Genomic DNA, 24,079 nt, shown 5'->3' on the forward strand with positions numbered 1-24,079 from the left:
TCGTTCGGTCCAAAACTAACGGAAAAATGTTGGAAGTGTGAAAATCGAAAGAGCTGTCTACGAGAATAAGACGAAAAATGTTGGAAGTGTGAAAATCGAACGAGGCGTCTTCGAGATATAAGAGGAAAAGCGGACGAAAACTCGGAAAATTTATTTGACTAGTTTCTCATCTAGTATGATCCAAAACTAACAGAAAAACGTTGGAAGTAAGAAAATCCAGCGAGTCTTCTAGGAGATATAAGAGGAAAAGCGGACGAAAACTCGGAAAATTTATTTGACTAGTTTCTCATCTAGTACGATCCAAAACTAACAGAAAAACGTTGGAAGTAAGAAAATCCAGCGAGTCATCTAGGAGATATAAGAGGAAAAGCGGATGAAAATATAAGTGGAAAAACAGAGGAAAACTCGGAAAATTTATTTGACTAGTTTTCCACCTGGTACGCTCCAAAATTAACAAAAACACGTTAGAAGTAAGAAAATCCATCGAGCAGTTTACGAAATATAAGAGGAAAAGCGGTGGAAAGTGAGGAAAATGTTGTTGCTAGGCCAGGGGTAAATAGTTAAACGGGGAAAGCTTTACAAGAGAAAATATCTGTGAAATCTTCAGTATATATCGGGCTGAATACTGCACCGCAAGCAAATCTGAATACTGCTCGCTAGGACTTGTTCAACTCACGTGTCCTGCATAAACCCATTTGGTTGTACGAACTCTGGGAAGTCCTCTAGATTTGATAGCAGATTAAATTTATTTGAGGTGACTGTCGAATATAATGTACTAGAAACCACTTTATTGCGTTTTAAAGATGAAATTCGAATAAATTCAGGGCATGCCTTATCATTGGATTTATGATTCCCTTNTTTTATATATATATATATAATTTTTTTCTGTTATTGATTTTTTTACATCTTTAGGTGTTGAAGATGGACAAACAGTCAGATTGCCAGTCAGCGGCAAGGAACTTTTTATCACTTTTCAAGTTGAAAAATCTGACTATTTCAGACGTGATGAAGCTGATGTACACACTGATGCTGAAATATCACTTTCCCAAGCCATTCTTGGAGGCACAATAAAAATTCAAGGAGTTTATGAAGATCATTTTATTCAAGTATGCTCTTGTTCTTGTTAGGTTATAAAAAAGTTATTTATTTGTTTATTTTCAATTTATTATTTATTTATTTATTTATTGAAAAAGAATTCGAATTCCACTCATGACACTAACTTTTTCATTTTGTCCAATAGCTTATATAAAAATGATTAATTATTTGAAAGAAGTTATTTGGTCAATCAAACCACGAAATATAATGGATTTATTTATTAAGTTTAACGAAGACAATTTGCCTTTTTACATAGTAAACATAATATACATAATGAATATAAATATCCTTTTACATAGTAGGTACAATGTTAAGAATGAAGACACAAAAATATTAATAAAACAATCATGATATGAATAAACAAATTAACCAATAATTCCAACACATGTTAATATCTCATAAAGACAAGGAATTAATATGAAATAACAATAAAGAAAACTTGCATACACAAAACAGTTAAAAATGCAGACTAGGTGTTTCTTTATTCTCTTAACTCAACATAAATGATCTCAGCCTTTGACCAAAAAATAGGTTCATATAATTGCATCTTTCATTTGCCAGGGTCTGGCTGGTCATGGGAGCAAACCTAGAATAATTAGATGTAGCAAATTTATTGTTGGTGTAGAAAATGGAGGAAAGATTACTTACAGATAAGGGAATAATTATTGTTATGTATATATTTTTTTTAGATCACACCCGGCACATCTTCACATACTAGAATTCGTCTTTCGGGCAAAGGAATTAAAAAACCAACATCAGTTGGAAGTGGAGATCACTATGTTCATATAAAAATTGCAATCCCAAAAAGGCTGTCAGAGAAACAAAAAGAATTGATACAGCACTATGCAAGCCTAGAAGAAGGGACTCCTGGTACAATTCGAGGAGTGTCCAGTAATAAATCAGATGGTAAGTCTTGAGTCTTAAGTCTTACATTAATATAATTGTAGAAAATTCAAATAAACTGATGGACAAATTTAACACACCACTCAATTTATTTAGTTGAAAATAACATTAAGTTGGTCCCAAATCCATTATCTTGCTAATAAATTACAGGTAATTAGGAGCTATAATAGTCAAAATAAACAGTAAATAATGCTTTGTTTACTTATTTATTCACTTAAGTACTGATTAATCCAGTTTGCACAAAAAATAGCATAATGCCTTTCCATTCTGCTACGCCTAAAAATCGCTTTCAGTTAATATTTTTCTTTTGTTGATTTCATTTGATATTATTCTTATTCTTAAACCTTTTTCAATGGCTCAAGTCAGGCATTTGAGTGAGTATGACAGTGTCAGAGTCATAATATTAGAAGAAGAATATAGCCACTGTGAAGTTCCAGGAAATGGGTGTAAATCACTGCAATAGGAAGGGTTCTTCGGTGCTTAAGAGAAGCAGGGCTTCACATAGAAAGCCAGGACAGGGTCAACCTAGGTCTGCAGATGAGAGAGACGATAGATTTACCCATTGTCAGGTCTACAAAACAGCAGCATTTCAGGAAATGAGATATGTAATCTGATACCATAAATCCAAAATGTTTCAATTTCCTCGAGGACTGAAAAAAGTCTAATAAAAAGCTAAATAAAAATAACCTCAGGGCCCGGTCCATTGACTGTTGGTCTCACCTATCTTCAGATGGGTGTAATTTCATATGGAGATGCTCAGTAGAAAGGTACGCTCCATTCTGTATGGTACCTCAGGTAGCATTCCACAGTAGTTCGTTGATGTGCTGGGGTGGCATTTTCTTAGATACCCGCACCAAATTGGTTATTGTGCGTCTAACTTCACAGAGGCACATAAAAGACATAATTGCAAAACATGTAGTGCCATTTGCCCCCCCCCCACATCAGTGTGAGATTCTTACTAATGCAGGATAAAGCCAAGCCCCTTAGAGCTAGTATTGTGGATGACGACCTGAATGAGGTTGGAATTGAATGTTTGGTGTGACCAGCTCGGAGACTAGATTTCAACCCAATCAACCAATTGAACACATTTGGGATCAACTTAATCGATGAGGACAATGGCAAAACTCATATCCTAACACCCTAGAAAAGTTAGAAACAATCACTTGATGATTGGGAAAGAATTCCTCAGGATTTTATCACAAATATTTTTCAAGGATGCAAAAGCGTTTAACAGACGTGATTCATGAGAGGTGGAAATAAAGGGTACAAAAAAAGATTGCTACACATTTATTTATTTATTTGTGTTCTTTACTCAATAACTTTTTTTTAGGATTAGGTAATTAACATTTTCTTTTTAAAATCTTATTTTTACAACCAAACCAATTTTGGTATGCAAAATATGAATAAACCTAGATACATTAAAATTAGAGTATAAGGGCAGTTCATTAGTTTTGTCCATCAGTGTATTTCTGAAAGTGTAATAAGAATGTTCTACCAACATATTTAAGGATGCTTTCATTGATTTCCAAATTTGTTAGACTATTGTACTGGAATGGAATTTCTACAAAATAACTACCGTCATATATTATTTTAAACATGACTGAATTTTTCGAAAGGAGGATTGGTGGAAGAGTAGGCTTAGGGGAATTAATTTTGCTGAGGCTTTCATTCATACAGAATAAAGTAGAGATAAATCTTCTATAATTAGCTTACCTTTATTTGATGGTATAATATTTTTTTTTTAATTACTTAAAAAACAACACGAATTAACATTGTAATTGTTTACATGATAAACAAGAATTTTTCAAAATTTTTATAGAGGAAAATTTTAGTGAAAAATGTCTACCCTATTTTTTAAACAATAGTAAATTTGTATTTTTATTTACAAAATACAATGCAAATTATTTATTTACAATTGATTAAAATAATAGTGCTTGAACAGGATGTACACATATAAACACCTGAAAGGGTTCGCCCCAACAAGTATTAATAATAAATAATAATAATGTTTTATCAAATTATTTGTTTGAATACAATAATAATATTTTTAAACACTTAGTATGTACTTTAGACTGTCAGGGAAGCATTAATTTCTATGTAGACTTGCTATACACCAAAAATATTAAGCAGGCAAGATAAAATAAACAATAAATTATCACTGAGATTACATGAAGAAAAGGTGGTAAATTAATATGAAAATTGGACCCCATTGGACATTTCATTTCCACAACATTTGCTTTTGTTACTGAAAAAATTACTCTTTTATTCAACATTTTCTAATAATCTTTTTTAAAGTAATTTTACACAACTTTTTATATTTGTTTTATTATTGCTGTTATATATTTTAATTCTTTTTGGAAATATGATCTTTTCCATCTACCTGCCATTGACTGTAACAAAATAAATTATCTGTTAAAGGAGAAGATAACATTTTCAAAAAGAAGAGGGGTTATTAAGTCAGTCTTATTGTTATAGCAAATAACTTGGAAATACAGACAATGGCGGGGTCAGATGAAAAGGCGAATCCAGGATTTTTAGAAAAGCTTAAAAAATCTATATTTGGCTGAAAATTAGTTGAATTTTATAAATATTCTTTTGGTGAGTATAATTGTAAAGTAATTTTATAGTAATATTATTTAGTATTTTCAACAGAAATTTTATATACTACTCAATTTTATTGTAATTTATTTTTATTTGTTTCCAGTTAAAAACAAAGGATGACAAGTATAGAAACAAAATTGTTCTCAGGGAATGTGATTAGTCTGACTTTAAATTGATGATTGTCTTAACTTTTGCGCTGGTTGAATCAAGAAAAATTCTCATTCCCAAAACAGTTGTTTGCTTTTACATTGTTGTAAAACTTAACCACATTAACATAATGTTAATATTGAAAGTCAGTACTATCTGTAATAAAATTTAAAAGATATTTTTATTTTTGTTTACAATGTGGACATTTTTGTTGAATTTGTAATTCCTATTTAAGATTATTTAGTTATCTGGAGCTAGATCAGATATTAAATTTTCTTCAAATAGTAGAAAAAGTCATTTATGTAGCATATTTACATATTACCCAATATGTCAACTTTTAGTAATAAAAAAAATGCTGTCAAGGAATTGTGTTCCCATGTTTTTTCCAGTATTGCCATTTGCAGAATGATGGTTTTTATATAATGTGTGAATTGCACTCTTTAATGGCCCCTTCTTTGTTGGCACAACAGTTAGAATGTTGACACGAGTCATCACCGTAAATCTTAGTTCAAATGTCAGTGGCCCTGAATTCTAACAAAACAACAATAGTTTTATTTCATTATTTATTCATTCAATTACTTATGTAAACAGCAGCAATTAAAGCACAATTATAAAAAATTGAAAACCTGTAGATATAATGTAATAATATAGAAATTAAAATGATTAACCTTGAAATTGAAACAGAACTAATTCAATGAGATTTTGGAGATGAATATCATAGAATAGTTAGCTGGCAGGGCTAGGACATTAATAGAAACTAGTATTATAGATAGTAAGGAGCCAATCATTAAGCAACATCACAAAAGTTAGGCTTCCCTAAATAATAATTATTTTTTCATTATCCTTTTCTCTGAAGCTGCATAGGAGTTGGTTGGGGCATTGTGTTGCTCGATCATCTGCTTCCAGAAAGGTGAGTGATCACATTAATTCCTTATTGTTTAGACACAAGTTACAATTACATCATTAGGAATTAAATTTGAATTGAGAGACAAGTTTTGACAAGAGAATAGAATGATTGACGAGCCTGAAAGCATACCTGAAATCAAAACAAGAATTGTACCATAATAAGTAATAATTACCTTGATTAATTTGTCTACAAATATCCTGTGTTATTTTTAATAGAGTTGTAGAACAGCTATGTCCTGTACAAAAACCATATTGTGGGTTTAAAAAAAAATTTAAACTACAGAAGATCATTAATAGGTCAAAATTCAGTAGTTATGTTTTGGCAAATTAATCTTTGGAATTTAAAATTGATATCTGGATGGAATCTTGCAAATACCACATTTTTTAATATTATGCCACAAGGTGGAACAAGAGTTTACACAACTTATACGTAATTGTGAGGAGGCAAATTATTTAATATCCCATATCAACACCTTACTTCATAAGAAAGTTTTCCTTCCTTTTCTCAACTTTTAAGTATACAGTTTGTGATTATGACTGCAACACAAGACATAGAATTTTTTAATATTATTTTTCTCTAAATTCTTAGTATTGGAATTATTATTTCTATTTTCTATATTTTGTAGTATGTGTTTTATGTCAATTTAGTTAACAATCATTAATTCAAGTGCCAGATTTATAAAAACAAATTTAAACTTTTACCCCAGAATAAAGTATTTTCTTCTTTCTCTTTCAAACTGAAAAATCACCTAATGAAGATACATTACGAAAACAAATAGTATGATTTGTACATTCATTTTCTACATTACATACACATTTTTTATGTTTAAATTTGGTAAAGCTAGAAGTGTCAGTTGGCTTAAATGTTAATGACACATATAGTCAATTATGTTGCGGTGTTAAGAGTTAGAATTTAAATGTACAAAACAGTTCAGTTTTTGTTTGTATAGTATTATGAAAAAATAAGTTATTATAGTGTTTTGTATATATATTTTTTTTTTGTCTTTGTATTATTTTTTAAAGAAAAGAGTTTCAACTGTATTGGGCAAGTAAAATTCTTCAAAGAAAGTTTTATTTACATCAGTTGTCGCATTATTCTAGATGGTATACAATTTTTCATTTATTATATAAATTATTTAAATATCTGCCATTATTATTAAACCTAAAAAGCTTGGGAGGGGTGAATTAAGGAAGAACTACCCTTATGAACAAACTTACCCCTTTAATAACAACCATGAGGTAACCTCCTCTTGACTAACATTTAGTAAGTTTTTTCAAACAAGTGTCTCCAGATTTCAAAATTATTATTGCATATCGTATCATGCAATGAGGCTTGTTTAGAAGCTCTTAATTTTACTAATATTTCCCTCATATTAATGTAGTGCATTTAATGACTACAATTCTCAATGACTACAATAAGAATGAGATGCTACTTACTAGCAATAAGATGTCTTCGCACAAAGTGCTGTGTTATATTCGCTTTGTTCAGTTTCATATTTCTCCTCGGAAGAATGTACCAGCTCAGGAGATATCAAATTTTCAGTTCGATGTTAAAAAAACATGAAGATGTTTCTATAAACGTTTTTACCAATCTTTCCAAGAGCAGGCATTTTACAGCTGGTATGTTCCTCCAGAACTTTGTTCCTCAGAATTTCAGTTATTGCAAATATAGATTCGGTCTTCCTAAAACTTTAGAAATAAATGAGAGTGACATCGAGTTTCCACCAGAGCTAAGGGAAGAGAGTGATTATAGAATCATATACAACATTGTGGAGCCTGCTTATAACACTACAAAGTACGACAACAATGTGACATACTGTACTCACGCTACTCCAGAGTTTTTTTATTATTTGGCCGAGATCCTTTACAGATGGGAAGGCCCAGTGAGCATTGCGACATTTGTACCGAGCACAGATGCAACTTTGATTTTATGTATATTAGACAGATTATGCTCTTGTTTGCCAGACATGGTAAGAGTATCCCTTCATTTTGTCTTTCCATCAAAATATGCACCTAAGCTTTTGTCATGCCCGCCGTCAATTGCTGACACACCAAGTTGTATTGTACCTAAGATCATTGTTAACAAAAACATTCAAACCTTCCGCTACAGTGAAGAATTGACCTACCCAGTAAATGTTGCAAGAAATGCAGCAAGAGTACAATCACTGACAAAGTATACTCTTGTTTCTGATGTTGAATTGCTTCCTAGTAGGAACCTTGTAACCAATTTCATGAAGATGGTTAATGCATTAGAGAAAAACAGCAAATTTGGATTGCAAGAATTTGTAAATAGGCTTGTGTATGTTCTACCAGTATTTGAAGTACAAAGCAATGAAATAGTTCCAGAGGTTAAGTCAAAGCTTTTGGAGCTATATTCACAAAACCAGGCCTTTTACTTTCACCGCTGGGTTTGCAGCCACTGTCAAAGATTTCCAGGTTTGCAGAGGTGGCTTCTCAAAAAGAGTAAGGTGTTGGACAACACTATTCAGGTAATGTGATCAAAAAATAAACATCAACATAAAAATGCCTGAAAACAATTTCTTACAAAATTTAATATCGCAAATTTCCCTTTGTTATTAAATTACATTAAATTATATATTTAAATTGGATTAATAAAGGGTCTTGAAATTATAACATTTTTTTAATCATAACGACAGCATTTACAATTCTAACTTTTTTTCATCCCACTCTATTATAGCCTTTCTTTGTTGTGAGAAGGGAGTTTCCTTTCCATAGATGGGAGCCAGTCTTCATTGGAACCAATTCCGAGCCATTGTATAGTGAGTTATTGACTTGGGAAGGTCAACAAGATAAGATGACGCAGGTAAAATTATTACTTTTCCTCTGGCTTATTTTCAAAATTATTAACAACTTTTTTCAGATGCATGAGATGTGCCTAATGAAATACCATTTTGTCATTCTTGACGGAGCCTTCATGGTCCACTCTCCTGGAGTCAAAAGAAAGGTTGATGTACTAAGGGACAGCTGGAGAAACTTTCAACAAAAGAAAAACAGTTTCTATTATGATCTCATTATGAAAAATATCAATGAAAAACAGAAAAAAAATTCTAGATGCAAAATTCACTGATTGGTTATTAATCTTAAGTCAGTGTAAAAGACTGAATAACTTTTCGATATAGTGATATCTCTTAAACGTATTAATTTTTTTATGCAGTACTCAGTATTATAAATTGGAGTATGCATCTCTTATATTAAATCGTTTATTATATATACGCTTAATTATAACATGCGTTTTCTGCCTTGAAATTTTATGTGATAATTTAAACAGAAAATAACAATATCTAAAAACTATTAAAATTGTAAGAATAAAGATAATACAACTTGTCCAATTAAACAATTTCATTCTAAAAGTTGTATTTGATTTTATGAGAATGAATGGGTTTATATTATAGGCCAGTTTGTTAAATGACTATTCTACAAACAATAAAGATAAGTACATATTATTGGTGTGGTTTTTGTTGCAATGAGTTCAGTTTTCTTGTTTAATCGAGAAAGTAAGCCAAGTAGTTTTTAAAGGCCAAGTTAAAAACAAAGCAAAATTAAAGGTAAGATGTGTTAATAGCAAATAAAATTCAATTTTCAAGCTTACAATGATGTGAAGTTGAAATATGCTAAAAATAAAAAAGTTAGAAGAAATTTTAAATTTCTTCCAGACTGTTGGTGGAAGTATTAATTATTAAATTCAAATATTTTTTTAAACTTTACCCCAGTGTTCTGTGATTGTTAATTATTTTAGTTTGTGTGAATAATAAGAATTTGGTTTTATTTTTGACAAATTTCAAATAAAGTACAAAAATATAAAATTAGCAGCAATGTTAATTTAATGACATCAGTGACAAGTGTGATATACTTTGTAATGTAAATTGAAATTTCTACCCTCTTCTGTTATCTTTCTGCCACTGTTGCTTTTTTAAATGCAATTAATACCTTTTTGTAATAATTACACATATTGTGAGATTTCTCGTGGTCTGTAGGGTGATGAGAGTTTAGTCTTGTCGTTAACTGTCATTTTGGATTGTAATCTCGCTAATTTCACGAAACATGACCGATTGGACCAAAATGATTGTAACGGCCAAATTAGAAATACATTATCTTCTATAATACCAATAATTTTGTAATATTCATGTTTTTAAAGTAAAATTATTTACTTAATTTTATTATAAAGTGTACATAAATAAAAGTTTTGTTAATACACCATGATTTATTATATTATTTGAAATATGCTTATTTAAACAGTAACAGTGAAATAAAAATATTGATTTCTCTAAACCAGATTATAACTGATCTAAGAATTTCATTTTTTTAATCTTTCATGAATTTATTTGTTATTAGTAGTTAAAAATAATAATTAAACTTGGGGAGGTAGTAGCCACAACATATACACAAATGTATTTTTTTAACGCAAATTAATATGCTTTTTGGGTAATTTTGATATATGTATGAAGAGATGTGTACAACCATTATTGTAACTCAAAATAACAAATTAACTCTAGTTAAACTTCTAAGAAATGAAAGTGCTATTAAAAACAATAAACACCCCAGGTAAACTTTCATTCAGGTAAAAATTTTATGAAATATCTCTCTTATCTCTTTGATTTTCAAATAATCATAATATTCATTTTTTGTAGTAATTGTTATCCTTTTTTACCATTCTGTAATATAAAGTATTGTCAACCAATAAAATTTTTAAAAATGAGATGCATTAGAACACAACTTATATTAAATTTTATAGATGCATGTATAAAGATATTGATTTGAAACATTACTCTTGTAAACAAGGTTTCATAAGCCTCAGATTAGCTAGGTTGTTTTAATCCAGTTAGAGGTCCGCCTTATTAAATTAACTATCACAAAAACTGGCAACTAAAATCTAGAGAATTTTGTCCCTTGAATGACTATTTACATTAAATAAGGATATAAGGTATGTTTTTTGTTTTAAATTTAAGATATGTTTTACGTGTATATTTATTTGGCCCTTGCCCACTATCAAGATCATTTAAACGTATATCTATAATAATAATTATGTTTTTAATGTTAGGAGGTCAGCAATGATTGAAATGGAATTAATTAAGATCATATATATCAGTGATTGTGTTCAACACTAACACTGTGCGCTTTGAAAGGAAAGTTTGAATCTTTTGTGAGCACCTATTAATGTTGGTTTGTATAACAAGTAAGAAAAACAGCACAAACGAAAAGTTGCCTAATTCAAATTCATACAGAAGTTTCATTGATAAGAATAACTTGGAGTTGAAAATGACACTAGATCAAAGAAAGGAAGAAGAAACCTTGGATACAATCTTAAGAGATGGACAGATTATGCCAAAAGAAAAACTGGAAAGATCCAAATTGGAAATACTTGACAGTCTAAGCGGAAAGGCTTCTAAGTTCCTTGAAAAAAATAAAAGCATCGCCAAACAATTTGGCAATAGACAGTCTGAAATAAAAATATACACAATAGATAAGGAAATGGCTAAGTTTAACAATACACAAATAAGTGAAGATACTTCAAATAAGTTTGAAATCTCTGGCCCACTGCAGAATATCAGGAATCAAAGCATGAGATTGAAGTCTGTCGGTTGTCAGGCAAGTCCATATCCACCTTACCGTTTATTTTTTCTTCCAGCTGATGATTGGAAGGACTCAGATTGTTGTATGGCAAGATTTTTTAGGTTTCTGCTGTGTGAAAGCACTCTTGCTTGTTTTCTCCTTGTATGGCTCATCTTAGGAGCATTAACGTTTTATTTGACTGAAAGTCCATATGAATATATTAAGGTGATCAATTTTTTTTATTTTAAACCCTAGCACTAAATAATTAATAAATAACAAATATGAATCAAATGAATGAAAAACATAAGTTTAGAAATGCTTTATTTTACCATTTTATTGTTATACCTATTATGATCATTAATGATTGTGATTTCAGATGAACGAATTTAAGATGAAAGAGAATACCATAATCATGTCATTGGCAACAGACCTGAGGAATATAAGTGATCAAGATAAAGCTGGAGCTTTAAAAGGAATAATACAAAAGTATATTCGTAAACACAAAGAGTTAATAGATGAGAGTGTGATAAATAGCTATGGAAACAATGGAATTTATTGGACTTTTGCAGGCAGCATTACTTTTTCTATTTCACTTCTGGCTACTCTAGGTCAATTAAAAATATTCATTTACATATGCATACATATGAAATTCAAATCAGTACAAAAAAGTAATATGAGTTTTATTTAGCTTGTATTCCAAAAATGGGATATAGCTATTTTAAATTAGGTAAAATATTTATTTTACCCATTACATTTCGTGGTCCGATTGACCAAAAAACTTCTTTCAATAATTAATCTTTTTATGTAAGGTATTGGTTGAAATGAAAAAGCTAGTGTCACGAGTGGGATCCGAACTCACAACCAAAAAACTTCTTTCAATTAATTAATCTTGTTTTGTAAGGTATTGGTTGAAATGAAAAAGCTAGTGTCATGAGTGGGATTCAAACCCACTTCAATTGAAGTCACGATAGCTCAAGTGGTTAGAGCAGTGGCATATTGAGCCGAAGGTTGTGGGTTCGAATCCCACTCATGACTATCTTTTTCTTTCAACCAATACCTTAATAAAAAGATTAATTAATTGAAAGTATTTAATTTACATTTTATGAATATATTATTATATGAATATATCTAGATACACACTCACCATACCCATCTCATGATCTCTAAATAAAATATTCATTACTGCTTTTCCTAATGAAAAAGAAGTGCTAATTGTCTATCACATTGTAAATTAATTATTTTTCCACACTAAATAGTAGAACTGTACACCATTGCCAAAAATTTTAAACTGTTCAACAATATAAGCAAAATATTTGTATTTTACTTGTATTTTTTAGGACTTGCAACACCTCTGCCTCTCACAACTCTGGGTAATATTGAAGCATTTATCTTCACTTTGATTGGTGTACCAATACACTTACTGCTCTTGACACATTTAGGAAGAACAATTGCTCTCAAGATACAATTTTTTTCAAAAGAGATTGAAAATAAATTTTCTCTTCTAAGAAGACGAATTGCCAATTGTGAGTTAACCATTGGATCATTCAATCATTGCAGAGATTTGACCTAAACTAGCGTATTTTTCAGTAAGAAGATTTGGAGATAACATTAAACGAGAAAAAGAATTATGGCCAGATAAAATGTTTGAAGTAGATTTTGTGCCATCAACCTGGCTTAAATTTTTCCCAATAGTTTCTACACTTTTTTACTATATTGGCGGAGCATTCTTATTTGGCCTAGCAAGAGAATTAAACTTTGCAAAGATCTTCTTCTTTCCACTTGATTTTGCACGTTGGGACCCTTCAACAAGTGGAATATCACGAGTTGGGTATGCTTGGTATTTAGAAGGGTTGGCAATTCTCACTTCAATTAATATCACCCTATGGAGAGATTCTCCATTTTCAGGTCTTACACCTGTTGGCATAAAGTATAATTTCATGACAAACTCCCTTGAGTGATATCTTTACCCTGAATCATAAATATTGTAAAAGTAATAAACAAATAAGCAAGACTGTGTATTATGATATGTTACTTATCCTATATGTTTAACTTGTATTTGCCTAAAAAGAGTTATTGGTATTATTCTCAGTCAATATGGTATGGTATGATATGGTAAAAAGGATACTAGGAAGTGGGGTTTGCACTCCCCAGGCACTGCAGCCTTCTGGCTTATTGTACCTTCCTAGTTCCTTAGTTCAGTGCAATAGACTCAATCCTTCTCCTTACAAGTATCAGGTCATTGACTGTCGCTGCTGCAATTTGATTCCCTAAGTTTTATTCCTTACGTTAGGTTAAATCTCCATTGAGCTGTTGCTTCGCATTCGGGGCTGTTTCCTCTCCTCGTTACAATGCTTTTGCCAGTCTTGGTGAGGGTTGTTTCATCATAAATTTACTATGTCTAGCACTGCTAGAGTTTATCTACTTCTCCTTTTGTTTTGTTTGGATCAATTTTGCGATGTTGGATTCTATATTTGTTTTTGTTATCCCAAGTACAGGTTCGGGGCCTATGTATGGTTTGCAGATACTCCTCTGGCCAGACTGTCTACTTTCTCGTTACCCAAAATTCCCCTGTACCCTGGCACCCAAGATATCATCAAGTTGTTGTGTTTCCCCAGGTTTTGGAGATTTTGGATGCATTCACTGACTAATTTTTATATGATTCTTTTACATGCTAATGCTTTAATGGCTGCTTGGCTATCAGATCTTATGAGGATTTTTTTGCAAGTGTAACCTCTTTTAAGATTATCCAGGGCACAAACATTGATGGCATGAATTTCTGCTTGAAAGACTGAAGTGTGCTTCCCTAATGAGTGATTGCTCATGTTTTGAGCTTGTATCCCAGCCAATAACTTCTTTGGGGGGGGGGGGGAGCTAAAAACAACTAAAAGAAAAATCAATTTTATTAATTAATTTCACATATATAATACACTTCATTTTCATTACAACATTAGGTTGAGATCTAACATAAGTAGTTCATACATGTCTATATTTCCTTTTTATTAAGTCTATGACTATAGCTGGTAAACCATGAATGGTAAGCATATTATGTGAACATATAAAAATGTATATAAAAAGTTGGAAGAAAATGTATCTAATCATCTTAAACATTGATACAAAAACACTTAGCTGTGCTGTAAACTTATCTATCTGTGAAAATTTATCAAATAAAATTATCACAAGCCTATTTTCATTAAAATAACTAATTAAATAAATACTATTAATAAAAGATGAATTACCAACATTCAGAAGACAACTTTTATTCATTTCCAACAAATGGACCAAAAAACTTAATAACTAAATAAGACTGATATTCAACTTTGGGCTAATACAAATGGTTCTAAACTTCTGTTTTGTTTTTGTTTGCAGTGGTCAATAAACACCTGAAATATAGTTTTTAAAGTTAGAAGCTTTACTAATCACCATACATCTCATTATCTATTTTGGGAAATCAACCAATATTGTTAAGGAAAACAGCTAAAATAATAATAATAATTTAGTAGTTTTACAATACTTCAGGACAATTAACTTACACAAATAGCAGGAATTCATGTATGTTAAAATATTAGAAGATAGTAACTCTGTTTATAACAATAAATAGTCAGTATGATATTTTTCTAACAAAAATTAGCAAATCGTTAAATATATCAAATGGCTGAAATTATTATTTAATTTTTCATATTAATATGTTCTAATATCAAATCAACACTTTATTTATCGTTTTGTTTTTTGGGACAGTTAACATTTACTTAACACAAATTTACTATATTTTACTTATTTGAGTGCAATTAATAATTAAAGGAAATTCTGTGTGTGACTTAAAAAATAAGTGCAAAACTCCACAAACATTGTGAAATTAAAATTAAGTAAAGTAACACTATAATTCTATTTTAATTTATTATTTTTATTTTATTTCCCATATTAAAAAAAGAAAAAATAATAACAAGTAAAATGGCGGATTTCTTAAATGGAATACAAATTTACAAATGTCCAACTTGAATTCTAATTTCTTAAACATATGTGTCAATTATATTAAAACTATAATCAGCACAATCATACTCACTGAACATTTTATTTACTTGAAATAACTTGTAAAATCTCAACTCAATATAAATAATTACATTTAATTTAGGAATACAATATATTATAAATAATTTTCAGCAAAATTATCTCCTCATGTATTATTCTAACGCAAGAGATTAATTTTGAGATTCATACTGTCACAAAATCTAATTATCCATTTTGAATTACAATTTTCAAACCAAAACAGTTTAAAGCATTTCTGAAAACATCAGTTTTATTTAACACATTTCATCAGTTTTAAATTAAGAAATGTCATCTGTGTTAAACTCATACTTTCTGTTTAACCGTTTAGGGAAAAAAAGAGCGCTATATTTAGAGTGACATTTTATAATACTTTTGAAATACAATATGAAAATCACATGATAGAATATCACAGGTGTCAAACATTCCTGCTTTTGCTAATTTAGCTTTATAAGTTGCACTGAAATTACGATTCAAATGTGTTTTTTAAAATAATAGGCAATTGAATTGCTTCGATCATACACAGGATACTATAAAATAACAGCCACAATGAAAAATTCACGATACATACCTTAAAGGACTTTTTTAAAATTAATAATGATAATAGAATCACCTATTAAAATCTTGCAATATTTGAAACATACTTTTGATTGGTCTATCACAATTTCAGATAAATTATAAATTGACAGGAAAGTCCTTATGGTAATAATTCAAAATTTTCTAAGCTCTGTTTAGGCTCAATTTGCACTATGGATCATTCTCTCCTCCCCCTTTCACTCACTCTATCTCTCTCACATTCTCTCTCTCTCTTTCTCTCCTTCCCTCCCTCTTCTATCACTCTATATTACTTTACTTTTAATGTCAGTAGAAAATATATTTATACTTCTTCATGTGCAGACTTACATATTAATTTTTGGTTATTTTTTTCCAATATTGACGCTATTTGCCAAGTATTTTTAGTTCACTTAAAAACGTTAAAAAAATAGTGTGCGCTATTATAAGAAATAAAGCTAAAAAGTGATCTACATAACTCAATTAATATTCACAATAATGATTGTAGCATTACAATAAGGAAATAAGCTAACCTTTATAGGTTACAATAAGGAGTAGTTTTTTAAATTTAAATACAGCTAATAACCACTATATTTAAAATAACTTTTAAAATCTCCATTTGCATAATGCATAAACTTTTGTTTTGCTAGAAAGCGTTTGACCATACCAGATTTCCCTCTTCATTCAATCACTTGAATTCACTTTAAACAAAAAATTTAATAATAATAATAATAAAAAATAACCAAAATATTATATGCAAAGAACCAAACCTAGAATGTTGGTTATTTTATTTTTTTAAATTTAAACATGTCATTTATTTTTCCTCGTCAGAGCTCACTATTTAGATAAATAATAATGTGGCCCGAAATGCATGAGCAATATATGCCATAAAAATAAATGGTATGTTTAGTTACAAACTATAACCAAATTCTAGATGTAAGAAATTTTTACCACCAAATTAAGTTAAAATTACTTTTAAAAAAATTGAAAAATCAAACCTTTCTAATGCACAATATTTTAACAGCCTAATTTAGTATACAGTATATCACAATAATTTAAAATGTACAATTTGCATAATTTAAAATGTAACGAATATATAAATGCAGATATGCATATTAAATGTAGAAAAATACATTTAAATGAAGGCCTGTTAAAAACATAAAAATGAATTCAAGTGAATAAATAAAACTTTTGGTATTTTAAAAATGATAAATATAAATTTATATATTATGGCATGATTTTACAAATGTCTGTTTTACTAAATTCTAATTTCCTTCAAACAGACTATAAAATTTCAAGTTACAAAGTTACAAACCAGTCTTGACAAGTGGCTCATATTGCATATTTACATCACCCTCGTCATGCTTGACATTCGCTATGTCTTCAGTGGTCTTTCCCTCCATCTCCTCCTCTCCATTGGTATCATTTCCTGTGTTCTGCTTTTTATACATGTTGTAGTAAAGGGTGTAGCACCACTTCTGTGAAGGAAAGAGCGAGCCATCCTCAAGAATCTCTTCACAATCTTCACCATGAATCTCTTGTAGACGACACTTGTATTTGTCAAGGGCTGAAGTCGGTGAATGCCCTTGTGAGAAAAGATCCATAATGGCATTTTCAACTTCTTTGCTTGGACGTCTGTGCTTTAATGACTCTGAACATGAAAGTGGGTGATTGTGGATGTGTCGCAACATAATCTCACATGGAAAGTCTTTCAGATATTTATCCTTACTCCTGAAATTAATAATGGTTGTTATTGAATTCATTATTGCAGTAAAAATTAAAAAAAGGAAGTAATTTCTGTCATGAAGAAAGGCTTAACGCATAACTACCCGCTAGATGCCCCAGACGAGGGGTCAAACCACTTAACAATATATTATTCATACTATCATCAATTAAAAAGCCCCCAAGGAACTAAGTGGTCTAAACATTTATGAATGTCACAGTAATATGTAATTAATCAACTTTATTTTTTCAAATGAGACCTAACAATTTTTGAAACAACCTCAAAACTAGAGACCAAAAACAATTAGATTGGTTGAGGATTTCTGTAGATATTTCAATTCAAAGACTGGGTTAAATATTTCATGTAATATGTAGATATTCATACTTTTAGTCATTCAAAGGTCACTGGCATCGTTACTTTACTGCTGTTCCAATATGTTTCTACCAGCTCCCAAACAGTAGCATGCTCTCAACTACCACTGCACGCTTGTTGCATCAGTGATCAGTGATCAGTGACTTGGAACAAATTCTATGGCACGCTTTGATTATTCGTTCCTTATGTTCTTGGACAGATCTGAGAGAACTGACTGTAGACCTGATTCTTGAAATATCCCCAAATAAATAGTCTAGCAGGGTTACAGCAACACCAAACATTAATTGAAAATATTTTTTGATAAAGAGTTTTGTAAATCAATCAAGGATTTTCCTCTGCCTAGGTTTGAAAATTCCACCAGTTGAGAATCCCATTATTGGTAAATGTGGTCTCATCAGTTCAAAGAGTATGATATAGTAATAGGAATTTGCTCCATTAACATTTCCATATGCTTGATAGATTAGGCAGACCAAGATGATAGGTAAATATCAATTTATAGATTCATCATTCCAGATCTCCGCAATTTCCATACATGCCAAAAAGTATTCCTTCGTTCAAAGCCAGTTTGCTGCAAGCCTTGAACAAGAAAAATCTTGCTTATGATTTAACCCATAAATTTTTAGAACTTTTTGGACACTATTTTTAGAAATCTCCAGTTCTGTCACTGTAGATATTATATAGTATATTTCTTAAAGATGAATTAGGTTTTCTTTCATAAAAATCAAGACAACTAATTCTGAAACAAAGTTCTGTTTATTGTTTGATTCAATTGGGGCCGAAAATTTTCAAAACCAGTTGTCTTGAACTTTCTTATAATACAACAAGGAAGTATTGAAATTGTCTAATCTGCCCAGGAAATTTTAGGATATACTGTCTGGAATCTTCCTGCCCCATTCTCCTGCACTCCACTACACTTCCTACATTTTCACTTTTATTGTAGAAAATTACAACATCTTAAATATTATACAAATAATTTATTTTTTTGTGAGATTCATGAGGAGTGGTCAAGACCACATCTTAAATCTTAAAAAATAATAAATCAAACTACATTTATTATGACAATAAAGAACAGTAAACAATTATATATTTATCTTTGTTTTAACAACATTGAAAGTATGAAATATGTAACCAATCTATTTGTCCTTGATGTGATTTTTTATATTAAAAATAATCCACATTTGAACAAATATAGTTGATACTCAATTATATTACTGTGAAATAAAAAAATGTTTACATGATTTATTTTAAATCTCTGGGAAAAACTACATGAAGTTACCATTTAATTTTTTTTATAACCCTTCTATTTTGAGAAAAGTGAGAGTCACATTGAAAAACAAACACTCTGAACATAGATAATTAACAATAAGAAAAATTACACTGGTTTTAATGAAACGTTAAGATCTTCTGAACATGTAAACAGTGGTAGGGATGCAAGAGATCAAAACTTACCTTTTCATGCCCTGCTGTTTGATTGTAATAGTGACTTTGGCATTACAAGCAGTATGTTTTGAATGTGGTTTCCTTGTATTGTGAGATGTAGGTCTTGTGTTGTGCAAACACCTAAATTCTTTCTGGAAATGAGAAATGTACCAAGTGCATTTAGCAGTTCCAAGAAAAATAATCTTTTACAGGAAAATACTTTGAACAGAAGCTTGGGCGTATTCTCTGGGAATGTCCTGTCGACTCGATAGTTGGTTAAACTCTTTTCGCTGAAATCTCTAAGCCAGTCATCTGCTTGAATCTTGTTCATTATGTTGAGTCTGAGTACAGCGTTAAAACCTCTTAAATACGGTTGGAAAGATATGACATGGGCTTTAAATGAGTTTGGCAGGATTTTGTAAACCTGCAAGAACAAAATAAATATATGTTAACAATATTCTAATAATAATAAAGCACAGAAAATCCTGCCAGAAGGGTAGAATAAAACAGTGCATAAGTTTGAATTATAAAATATTAAAGAGAAATCAATCAATTTAAAAAACAAAAAAGAGAGAGGGAATTTGTCAGGGTGGCAGCCAGAGAATGAGCAACTCAGCAACATCATTCGATTAAGTCTGGTATGTTTAGAAATTGTTATTTGTATTTTGTTTCTTCTAGAATGTTTTGCCGTAATAAGTCTGAAACATTGCCAAAAATAAAAACAGTCATGACCTTCTGAGTTGTTCATTATCCAATCATGCATTTGTCATCCAGTGGACAAGAAACATCAATTAAGAAAAATATTTTCTTTCAGTATGTTTCTTTCAAGCTATTATTTACAATCAGAAGTTGACAAAAGCATTAAAAAAAAGATTAAAAAGTACACTTCAAGTTGATGGTGGTTGTCAGCTTACAAGTTTGTGAATACACATTGAATTGGCGCTTGGTTACTTATTGGGTCCATCCACACCATGGGCTTTTGAATTACTCAAACATGCTTTGGCATTGAGCCATCCAGTTCCTCATGGAAGATGGTGCTATGGTAATTCAAAAACCTGTGAGTGTAAATAAGCCATGCAACAAGTACACTTAAGATTAACCCTCTATCTCTCTTTGATGAGGTTTTTGGTAGGACTAAGTTCACAATAATCATTCTTATTGAACAATAATATTTATTGATATCTTACATGAATCAAACATTTTTATTCTTTTTAAACAACATTTTGTCTTGATAGATGAACTTTATAGTTCCATTTGGGGCTGCCAACAGCAAAGGTAATGAATAGAGCGGTTCACTGTACTTGACCATTCAGTTTTCTTTCTTTATTAGTATAACAAACGATCATTCCTATAATTTCATTAGTCACAAAAAGTGAAAATGATGGTTTTTCATCTGCCCCTTCCCCCACGGTGCATTCTCTTTAGGTCCAGGCAGGTGAGTAATCACGTTAGAAGAGGTTAGTGAATATATTGAGCGTAAAGGCTTATCAGTCCAGACTGTTTCTAGTTCTTCCCTAATTCAAACTTTCTACTGTCTGTTCCTTCTCCATCAGACTTGGAGCATTCATTCTCCTCATCACAATTGAAAACATCTTCAATATCACTGTTCATAGACTTCCATCTTCCACTTCTGACACAAATTCCTCCAGGTCAGGGTCCTGACAACGAAACTCAGCTAGAATGTCAGCAGTGTGAAACTGTTATTGCTATGACATTTTGGGGTCAAAAGTACAAATAAAGTCCTTAGTAATATTAGGAATATTATTGGTGCGCTCAGGCCAGGAGCGAGAAGAACCTAGGAGCTTCTATTTCATTATTCTAGGATTCTTATTTTAAATTGAGATTTTTTTTAATACCACATGAATATTAATTACAATTAAAATTATGTATAAAATTAAGCCATATATGTTTAGCAGTCATAATTGACCATATTAATTGTTTCAATTAATTTTTTTTTAATCTAAGGTCTTGGATGAAAGGTAAAAGTCAGAGTCTCAAGCCGGATTCGAATCCACGATCTTCGGCTCAATATGCTGCTTGTGACACTAATTTTTCAACTCAGCCAAAAACCTTAGATAAAAATAATAATTAATAGGAATAATTAATATGGTCAATCATGACCACTAAGCAAATATGCGTTATTTGCTAAATTTCGTGGTAAAGTGTCAAAGATTTCTGCTATTTCAGGGGTCCCAAGGATCGCATTTGGGTCCTCTTCTTTTCTTGTTTTATTTAACGATGTTAAAACAGTTATTCATTGCTCCGAGTTTTTATTACTTGCCATTGATATTAAAATTTTCAGAATGTGAACTGCATCAGTGATTATGAACTATTACAAAAGGATTTGGATAGGTTCTCAAACTGATGTGCTATTAATAAGTTAGATCTTAATATTAAAAAACGTTGTTTTTTTTTATTTCTTTTTATAAAGATAGAAAGAGGTTTCCTTCAACCTATTTTTTAGGTGGCACTGCAGTTCACAAAGTTTCTGAAATCAACAATCATGGTGTGGTATTTGACTGTGAACTAACATTTAAGAAGCTTATTGAGAAGTGGTTTCTAAAGGAAACTGCAATATGGGCTTTATTAAAAGGAACACCTCAAACTTTACAAACTAGAAAACCGAAAATCTTTTTTGGTATTGGTAGGAATATTTTTGACCACTGCTACTCTGTTTGGTATCCTTGGAATTTGCAGATTTATTCAATCAAATTTGAAAAGGTCCAAAAAAAGATTCGTGAAAATCATGGTCTTTAAAATAGGGCTCAGATGGGAGGAAAAGGAATATGGTGTTTGGGCCCAGGAGTGCTGGGTCTTGGCCCATGAGAATCGTAGTTTGGCCCTTGGCATATGTTTTTTTATAGAAGTTGGAGAATAGGATCTATTATTGTTTGGAGTTATTAAGTAAAATAAATATCCTAGTTCCCAGTAGAAGGGTAGAAGGAGTGTTAATATGTATTATGTGTAGTGTTTAGTGACCATTAGCCAATGATTATTTGGAGATCTTTAGGTGCGGTCTGGTGTGACGTAGGTTTTAGAAAAACATTTTCTTTATCGTGCCATGTTTCAATCTTTATTGAGAACATCTTCAGGGCTTAACGTGTTTGTTTCCCATGTAGAAAGAAAACGTTTTTCTAAAACCTACGTCACACCAGACCGCACTTCACGATCTCAAAATAATAATATGTTTTATTTTGAATTTCTTTTAACTCGTTACAGACAGTGTGAGTCTCTTTTTATCGGTGGGCTTTCAATGATAATTTTGTCAGCATAGAGTTTCTAGGTTGTAAATAGGATTCCTTTAAGAAAAAATTTGTATAAACTCGTCATTTGTGGCAATAAACATTTTGTGCTTTTTCTATTAAATTTCCATTTTGTGTTATGTACCAGATTTACTTTTAACTATGCACACGGCATATGTTATACTGCTTATAGATTTTACTTGTATTTCTCACTATTCGTATATAAATGTATATATAAAATTGGGTATTTTGGGAATTTTTCCTTAATGTACTTAATAAAAACAAATAAACAACAAAGATGTCATACACCTGCCAGGTAGGGTTCCTGCCGACTTGACCACTGACAATGAATGGTCAGTTCGGAACAGGCAAAATAACCACTGGGTCTGATCTGACCCATTCCGTACTGTTTGAGGGTTAATCTACGACGGAATGAACCAAGATCCAAGATTTATATATAATATATATATATATATAAATTTTTTTTTTAAACAACAAATTTCATTGTGTTATAAATCCTAGTACGAGGAGGCCATAAATTTATTTTATTTAAAATTTATTATTTGATACCTACATTTTATAAAGATCTGAAAATATGAAATTTATTAAAAACCGAGACGAGGTGGAATTCGGGAGATTTCCCGAAACTGAATTCATTCACAATATCTCGTTTAAATGAGAAACAGAGTTCTAAAAAACTGTAAAAACACTCACGTTTGATTCGTTCCAGTCGACGTTCTCGCCCATTTTTTCTTATTGAAGGTTAAGACCGACTCGGGTTGATTTTGAGGGGCTTTTTCCAGCCGGTGGTCCTAATCCTCGGGCTTGTTTTCCTCCAAAAGACGAGACTAACACAGGGCCGATCTACTCATTTCAATTCACAACTCTAGTGGAAATTAATTCAATAACATAAACTCTCCGCTTCGCCTTCACACCGACGTCGGGCCAAGTTCGCAAGCGTACGACAGCAGACGCAGCCGAACTCACAAAAAGGCCGATTCTTCAGTCACACCAGATCAATCGCAAGGATGAAAATCATTTTCAAACGTACACACTTCCCAATCTATTATTTAGATAGTGAATCAATTATGGTGTTATTACTGAATACAGATAGAAGCTTAAATTATTGTTTACTCCCGTGATAATATAACCTTTGGTGATAACAAATTTCAAATCCTTCATATTCCATTTTTCCATTTACGTATGTTCATAAATTATACAATAACGGATAAAAATGCTAAAATTGGAAATACACTTCGGCCATTTATCAATTATCCTTTTTTTTAAACAAGGATAAAAGAAAGCAGCAAGGTTTAAAAAAAATTAGTATCTTTGAGAAAATATATCTAAAACACTACGCATAAATGGAAACAACGTTAAAATTCAAAATAATAATAGTTATGAAGGATAGATTTGTTCTTTTGAATTTTTCCACTTGACTGGGGTTTCCCTTATCATTTGATTTTTGACAGCTGTCATATCAAGGAATATCCACTATCCAGCCTTC

At 30.9% G+C, this 24,079-nt stretch overlaps 3 protein-coding genes and 1 long non-coding RNA gene across 9 annotated transcripts; 2 read left to right on the plus strand and 2 right to left on the minus strand.

Moving 5' to 3' along the window:
• Window positions 1-912: 912 nt before the first annotated feature.
• On the plus strand, window positions 913-9,339 carry LOC106673052 (beta-1,4-glucuronyltransferase 1-like). Of its 5 annotated transcripts, none has more exons than XR_002910191.1 (5): window positions 913-1,106; window positions 1,785-2,001; window positions 4,474-4,596; window positions 4,703-5,656; window positions 8,351-8,365. XR_002910191.1 is itself a non-coding variant. In XM_014405029.2 (3 exons), exons 1-3 carry the CDS (start codon window positions 7,059-7,061, stop codon window positions 8,738-8,740), a joined length of 1,416 nt encoding a protein of 471 aa, XP_014260515.1. In that variant the 5' UTR covers window positions 6,646-7,058; the 3' UTR covers window positions 8,741-9,339. The 5 variants fall into 5 exon arrangements, 1 of the variants encoding a protein (XP_014260515.1); XR_002910190.1 differs by lacking the exon at window positions 8,351-8,365 and adding an exon at window positions 7,993-8,007; XR_002910193.1 differs by lacking the exon at window positions 8,351-8,365 and having other exon boundaries at window positions 4,417-4,596; window positions 4,703-4,943.
• On the minus strand, window positions 4,702-7,172 carry LOC112126743. The gene is made up of 2 exons (XR_002910194.1): window positions 7,090-7,172; window positions 4,702-5,888 (listed from the first exon to the last, which is right to left on the minus strand). It is a non-coding gene; the product is annotated as an uncharacterized LOC112126743 (long non-coding RNA).
• Window positions 9,340-9,905: 566 nt separating the features above from the next.
• Window positions 9,906-13,270, plus strand: LOC106673081 (TWiK family of potassium channels protein 7-like). 2 transcript variants are annotated; one of them, XM_014405032.2, is made up of 6 exons: window positions 9,906-10,594; window positions 10,712-10,833; window positions 10,896-11,448; window positions 11,600-11,831; window positions 12,561-12,746; window positions 12,811-13,270. In XM_014405032.2, exons 3-6 carry the CDS (start codon window positions 10,930-10,932, stop codon window positions 13,179-13,181), a joined length of 1,308 nt encoding a protein of 435 aa, XP_014260518.1. In that variant the 5' UTR covers window positions 9,906-10,594; window positions 10,712-10,833; window positions 10,896-10,929; the 3' UTR covers window positions 13,182-13,270. The 2 variants fall into 2 exon arrangements, with proteins under 2 accessions (XP_014260518.1, XP_014260516.1); XM_014405030.2 differs by having other exon boundaries at window positions 10,712-11,448.
• Window positions 13,271-14,105: 835 nt separating this feature from the next.
• Window positions 14,106-23,948, minus strand: LOC106673072. The gene is made up of 5 exons (XM_014405015.2): window positions 23,287-23,948; window positions 19,551-19,754; window positions 19,361-19,482; window positions 17,132-17,547; window positions 14,106-14,603 (listed from the first exon to the last, which is right to left on the minus strand). The coding sequence occupies exons 1-5, from the start codon at window positions 23,317-23,319 to the stop codon at window positions 14,593-14,595; spliced, it is 786 nt and encodes a 261-aa protein (XP_014260501.1). The 5' UTR covers window positions 23,320-23,948; the 3' UTR covers window positions 14,106-14,592.
• Between the last annotated feature and the right edge of the window lie 131 nt (window positions 23,949-24,079).

This window comes from Cimex lectularius, unplaced genomic scaffold (assembly GCF_000648675.2).
Source record: "Cimex lectularius strain Harlan isolate CLEC.00 unplaced genomic scaffold, Clec_2.1 scaffold99, whole genome shotgun sequence".
NCBI lineage: Eukaryota > Metazoa > Arthropoda > Insecta > Hemiptera > Cimicidae > Cimex > Cimex lectularius.